Genomic DNA, 7,125 nt, shown 5'->3' on the forward strand with positions numbered 1-7,125 from the left:
CACTGGGTTACGCCCAGCGTACTAATAAATCAAGCACCTTCCCATTAAGTGCTTAATACTCGATTCTTTTACGTCCAAAAGTTAGATCTAAGCTTATTAAGATGACCTAAGGCATAAAGTTGGCAACTTTATGCCTTTGCATGTCCCATATGCTCCCAACACCTTCATTAAGACCTTTTTAAAGCTCTTAACCCATGTATGAGGTCAAAACACCCACCAAGACTCTATTTTTATGTTGAAAAAGGACTAACGGACCTCATATTTGTCATTTCCATCCTCTGGAGTTGCTTAACTCACAAGTGGAGGTCTAAAAACAACCAAAGGGACAAAACTAGAAAACCCTAGCTAGATCTAGAGATTCAAGCTTTATACCTCCAGAAGCTCCTCAAGGTCGAATATATTCAGATTCTTGAAGTCCAAGGCCACTCCAAGCTTGCTTGCCAACCTCTTCTTCTTGAATGAGCACTAAAAGGGCCACAAATGCACTCTTAAAGCTCAAAATACACTCACAATTGATATTAGGGTTTCCAAAGACGTTTTGAAGGTGAAGGAGGTTGTTTATGGTGAGGCTCAAATGAGTTAAGGGGGGTAAATATAGGTCTCATATCCGAAAATTAGGGTTTAGACATTCGGCACGTACGCCCAGTGTACGTGCTGCCCCTCCGCGATCACCCATGCATAGTACGCTAAGCGTAATCATAAGTACGCCCAGCATACTTAAGGGATCAATATGCTAAAATGGAGTTTCTTCAAGGGTTTCAAGTCATACTTCAGGGATCAATATGCTAAAAAAATTGTAAACAAAGCTTTTTAATACTTTTTAATACAACCTTTTAATCTTTTTATAAATATCTAAATGTTATAAAAAGTATAAAAAAGTTGCAAAAAGTTGAGAAAGTGTTGTAGAAAATGTTGTAAAACTATTTAAAAAAAGTTTATAAAAAAAATTGTATACAAACCTTTTTAATATTTTTAACAAAAATGTTTTGAAAAGTTTCAAAAAAATATTAAAAAATGTGGTAAAAAGTTATAAAAATTTTGCCAAAAAAACAGTTTAAAAAAAAAAAAGCTAAAAAAAAGTTGTAAAAAAACTAAACTAATTTAGGACGAATTTGCAAAAATAAAAAGTTTTGACAATATTCATGCAAAATTTAAAGTTTAGACCAAATCAAAATTAGGACGAGAGACGTAAAACTAAAGTATGACCTGATATAAACCTGATTGAGAACCTAAGAACAACAAAAACTCATATTTCTTCTCTTTTTATAACATTTTTTATATTTGTTGACAACTTGAATACTTTTCAAATAAATTCTTTTCAGCAACAGTTTAAAATTACAAGTTGGCTATAATAACGTAGCATAATAGTTTAAGTAATATTGATTAAACATGTTTGTATAGGGCTCATAGCAACCCAAAAGTAAGGTATAACTAGGGTTGTAACCAGTTCCAAAACCAAAATAATTGAAAACCGATTAACCATTGAACAAAGAATCGAGAATCAGACCGAATACCACTAATCAATTCCAATCGTTTCAAGTTTCTAAACAGTGTGTTATCTAAGAAGGTGTTTGGAACTAGAACGTGCCCGGATCAAAACCGAAGTAACTGAAAACTAAAAATAATGGATTGGGAGAACCGAAAACAGACGAAATATTGCTAATCGCTTCCAATTAGTTCAAATTCAGTTCGGTTTTCGATTAAAAAGCTCATCTCTAGTGTCTACAATACAAGTGTGGTGTGCTTGCATTCTGTCTTTCTTGAATTAATAACAACCATATGTTATATTAATATGGTTCACCATAAAAGGGTATACCCATATAGATGCTCCTCCTAATGTTCCAAATACAGCTTGTCGTCTTTGATCTAACTTGTGACTTCCTCATGTTTCTCCATTGTTAGCATTTGTTGAAAGTTCAAATCATTTGTCAATCTTGAAGTTGAAATGCTATGAACTCTATAAGTTCAAACCCTTGATGAAATTGAATACCAATTTGCTATGAACCTAAGAAGTAATCAATAACAAGAACAATAATCAAAAGATTTGGTTTATTGATTGAAATCTCCAAAAAAAATATACCAATATGAATATGGTAACCCTAATGATTTGCTAGTGATTCTAAAGCCTAACCTTCCCAATGGTAGAATTACCAGATTTTAACCAAAAATATGCTCTCTCCTCCCCACTACCCACTTAAGTATTCTATTGCAAGTTTGCAACAAACTACATAAGTGAAATACCTAAATTACCCCTCTAATAAAAAAGATGCTCATTACTATACTGAATTCCCCATAATACATGACTTAAGTATATCATTTAGCACAACAAAAACGCAAGAAACTCTCGTTTCATACTTTCATGTCAAATCAAACTCGATATCATCAACACCATATAAATACACAAGAAAACTCTTGCATTTCAAAGTCAAGAACCATTGAAATTGCAAAAAAAAAAAAAAAAAAAAAGAAGTCGCATAACATCGGTCTTAAAAACCAAACAAAGTAAAATTTCCAAAATCTTGAAAATTTAAGGGAATTAGCAACAACCCCTTTTCAGATACAGTCATTAATCCAGAACATCTGGATGATGTCGGCTAATCCACCTAACCCCTTCATTCAACATCATGAGCTTTTTGAAGCCCCACCAAACGTGCATAATCCACCCACCTGTTTTCAAACATTATCAAAAATTTCAATCAAAAGAGCAATATTTTTCAAGAAACATACAAAGAAAAAGTCAATGATTCTTACAATAATGAACCCAAATATGTGTTCCCTGTTCGAACAATAAAGCAGGCTGCACTTAGCATTAGCTTATGTTGGTGTAACAATGGCTCAAGAAGCCGTTGTTCAAGAACACCCGCCAGAAGTTGATATCTGTTCAATAAAAAACTTTTTGTAAGAAGAAAAAAGATTACATTTTTTACTGTGTTTAATCATCTTTCTTGCAAAAAAAGCAAGAAAGACTACTTTTTTTACTGTGTTTAATCATCTTTCTTGCAAAAAAAGCAAGAAAGACTAGATTTTTACTGTGTTTAATCATCTTTCTTGCAAAAAAAGCAAGAAAGACTACATTTTTTACTGTGTTTAATCATCTTTCTTGCAAAAAAAGCAAAAAAAGACTACTTTTTTTTTTTTACTGTGCTTAATCATCTTTCTTGCAAAAAAAGCAAGAAAGACTACATTTTTTACTGTGTTATATCATCTTTATTGCAAAAACGCAAGAAAAGCATACGTCTTTTACCGTGTAAAACCATCTTTCTTGTAAAAAACGCAAAAAAAGACTACAATTTTACTGTGTTAAATCATCTTCTTGGAAAAAAGTAAGAAAATACTACATTTTTTACAGTGTAAAATCATTCTTGCAAAAACCCAAGAAACGACTGCAATTTTTAATGTGTTAAATCATTCTTGCAAAAACCCAAGAAACGACTGCAACTTTTAATGTGTTAAATCATTTTTCTTGCAAAAAAAACAAGAAAAGACACACTTTTTACTGTGTTAAATCATCTTTCTTGCAAAAGCACAAAAAATAACAGCATTTTTTACTGTGTAAAATCCTCATTCTTGCAAAATGCAAGAAAATACCACATTTTTTACCATGTATTTTCATCTTTTCTTGCACAAACGCAAGAAAATACAACTTTTTACAGTGTAAAATCATCTTTCTTGCAAAAACACAAAAGAAAGAGTACAACTTACTGTGTCAAATCATATTTCTTGCAAAAAAAACAAGAAAACACCACACTTTTACCATGTAAAATCATCTTTCTTGCATCTTTGCAAGAAAAGACCACATCTTTTTCATGCTAAATCATCTTTCTTACAAAAAAACAACAAAAGACACTACCTTTTTTTATTTTTTTCTTTAAAAAAGATCAAATCTTTAAACGTGAATGTCTTTCATTACCTGAGATTACTAGAAATCGCCATGTAAACACCATATCCCACACTAGTAGATAAAACAGGTATATTCTCCAGCTCATCATCATCAGATTTCTGAACAGCTTTTTTCGCATTTATCAATGTATTTGTCATAATTGTCCCCACCTACCCACATTTTTTTAAATCAATAAAAAAAAAATCCAAATTTTTATTCAAACACTTCATATAAATATAAACTTACAAACGATGAAGCAGTGCCCACAGCAAATAGTTTTGTCCCGTTTCGCTGAAAAACAAAATCAACAAAGTTTAATATTTAAACAATTTATATAATATAAATAATTAAAAACATAATATTAAGTGTTTTGTTCATACTGCTATAGCCCCCAATCTCTGAAGCAATGAATATGATGCTCCACCCAAAGCAGTCTGAAGAATGTACGAAAAAGATTATTACATGATTATAAAATATAAATTATAAAACTTTTATTAAAACTGGATTATAAAAAATAAAAAATAAAAAATATTAAAAACCTGGAAGGCATTATCTGGACAATTATAGAAGAATTTTGCAATGCTTCCAGCATTCATGGAGATTGGAGGTCGAAGAGACACAGTAGGAGCAGGAAGAAAAACAAGCATGAAATCTGCAATTACAGCCATCACCTGAGAATGAAATTTAAGTGAAATTATTAAATCTTGAAGAAGATATTGATAATTATTAATTAAAAAATAAATATAAAATATGAAATGTAGGAATATGTATTATTGCATTACCACATCTGCAAAAACAATTTCCAGCTCCTTGGTGAAATTTTCTTTTCTCTTTTCGTATTCTGCAGCAGTCTGGAGATGTATGTTTATATAAAAAGATTATTATGTATTTATGTTGATTCATGAAAATGTTTAAAAAAAAATCAGGTGTTAAATGTCTATATTGCCGTTGCCCCAACCCAAGTCATGATGCATTGATTTTCACCATAATGACTTTATTAAAGTTATGTTTGGTGTGCTAGCTGAAAAGGTAGCTGTTAGCTGAAAAACTAGTTGTTATGTGAAAAGTTAACTAATAAGAACTGATAAAAAATAATGTTTGATAAACTAACTTAAATATATAAAATAACATAAAAGGGCAATTAGAAAAAATATGTTTTCTGTAATTAATTAAGGGGTATATTTGGAAATTTTTAAAAAAGCTCATAAGCTAATCTTATTTTTCGAGCTTTTTTTGGTTGTCATGTTTGGCAAACCTAAAAGTAACTTATAAGCTAGCTTTTTTTTTTCCAAATATACCCTTTGATTAATTATTGAAACATATTCTTTTAAATGTCATTTTATATATTTTAGCTAGTTTTACCAAACACCATTTTTTATCAACTAGCTTTTTAGCTGTCAGATAGCTTTTTATTTAACAGCTAGCTTTTCAGCTATTAGCTAATTTTTCAGCCAGTATGCCAAATATAGCCTTAAAAAACTCGAAAAAATAAGCTAGTTGTAGCGAGCTAAACACAACCTAAAACTGAAATATCATCACAAAAATTGTTAATAAAGATTCTTTCCTAATAACTATTATTTCAAACTCTCCATAAAGGGCATATTAATTTGTGCATTCAAGCATGATAAATACTATTACCATAACTTGTTAATTATAAGAATCAGTCAACGGTATTTGCGATCTTGATTCTTGAAGCAATAGGCTGTTTTGATCCAACTTTTTCACAACTACTTGTTTGGTTTTGTTTGAATTTCAAGGAAGCAGAGATAATCGTGTTGATTATTGATATAGGAACAAATATTATTACCAATTTAGTCTTAAAATTCATGATTACAAATGAAAATTCATATAAAAGAACTTAAATCTGCAATGGATGAAGTTCTAAAATGGTATTGGGGGTATTTATTTATATTATATACAGAACATAACATTAGCAATTATTCCCCTGTTTCAATATGTTAATTCACGTCATACTTTTCTTCAACCTCTTCTAAGAGATCAAGAAATCATGTTGATTCTTGAAATTATTTTCACAAAGTAAGTTTTCCAATCTAATATTGAATCTTTTTCAGAGAAATTAAGAGGTATACTTACATGTTTAGATCATAACTGGTATTTGATTTTGAACTTTAAACTCGAAAATTTTCAAGAACATTAGGTCATCGAAGAATTCGAGGCATACCTTGGTGAACATGCCGACGCCGCATTCAATCCCAACTTTAGTCAGAAAAAGATCATCAGCAAGCAAACGCTCCTTAAACCCTCCAAATTGAAGCAGCCACCTTAAAAATGGCGACTTTTCAAGCTCCAAAAACCTGTGTATAACGGATCCAGGTATTTTACCAGCCCCAATCGCCGCCGCCAAGTCCTTCGGGATACTATCCAACGACCTACCCGCCTCCGCCAATATCAACAACGCCTCCTTCTCGTTTCCATCGCCTCCGCTTCCACTACCACCGCTCTCTCCATCCCCATCGCCGCCGCCGCCTCCGGAACTATTCCCATTCCCGATACCATCGCCTCCGTCTCCAGAAAATGCAAGCAATATGGGAAATTTCTCGCGGTTGTTGTGGTGTTTCAATGAGAAAGAGTGGCGGAGAGCTCCGGTTGATCGAGCGGAAAGAGAAATTGGTTGTTGGAAGGATTGAATCGGAAGGTAGGGGGTGAACTTGGAGAGATCCCTGGAGGTGGAGGATGTGAATCCCATGGCCGACATCGCCGCCGCCGTGGCCATGGTGGAGTTGAAGAGAAGGAGGGGTTTGTTCGTTAATTCCAAAGAGAAGAGAGAATATTGAGTACTTGGGTTGGTAGAATGAGACGTGGGTTTAACAATGTAATAAGTAGAAGGAAGGAAAGCGCCACATCCGGAGATTTCGGAAGGTGGCAGCTGCTCTTTCTAATGTTGTTTCCGTCCTACCAACAACTGTCTTTTCAACAACCTTTGAATTCCAAATTTTAATCGTTTTTTGACGTTGTTTTCATCGGACTTATGTTAGGTCATAACTCATAACATGGTAATGGACTCGTGGTTGGGGTGAAATACAATTTATGTAAGGAAATAGATCTTTGTTTTATTTATAATATAATGCTTTGAAGACAAAACTATTATACTGAATAATATGATAATAAAAAATATATATAATTCGTTTCCATAAACATGCATTTTACAATGTGGATGTTACAAAACTTTATTGTTGTCATTGTCTCTGTGTACTTGTTACAAAAGTTGAACTTGGGGATTTTTT

The 7,125-nt window shown here is 32.3% G+C and overlaps 1 protein-coding gene across 1 annotated transcript; it reads right to left on the bottom strand.

Annotated features, from left to right (window-relative positions):
* Positions 1-2,316: 2,316 nt before the first annotated feature.
* LOC145001644 (protein RETICULATA-RELATED 4, chloroplastic-like) lies at positions 2,317-6,784 on the bottom strand. The gene is made up of 8 exons (XM_078961000.1): positions 6,063-6,784; positions 4,663-4,731; positions 4,420-4,551; positions 4,261-4,314; positions 4,127-4,171; positions 3,911-4,050; positions 2,752-2,877; positions 2,317-2,667 (listed from the first exon to the last, which is right to left on the bottom strand). Exons 1-8 carry the CDS (start codon positions 6,612-6,614, stop codon positions 2,613-2,615), a joined length of 1,173 nt encoding a protein of 390 aa, XP_078817126.1. The 5' UTR covers positions 6,615-6,784; the 3' UTR covers positions 2,317-2,612.
* Between the last annotated feature and the right edge of the window lie 341 nt (positions 6,785-7,125).

Source organism: Lactuca saligna, chromosome 6, assembly GCF_052625555.1.
Source record: "Lactuca saligna cultivar CGN05327 chromosome 6, ASM5262555v1, whole genome shotgun sequence".
In the NCBI taxonomy this organism is placed as follows: domain Eukaryota; kingdom Viridiplantae; phylum Streptophyta; class Magnoliopsida; order Asterales; family Asteraceae; genus Lactuca; species Lactuca saligna.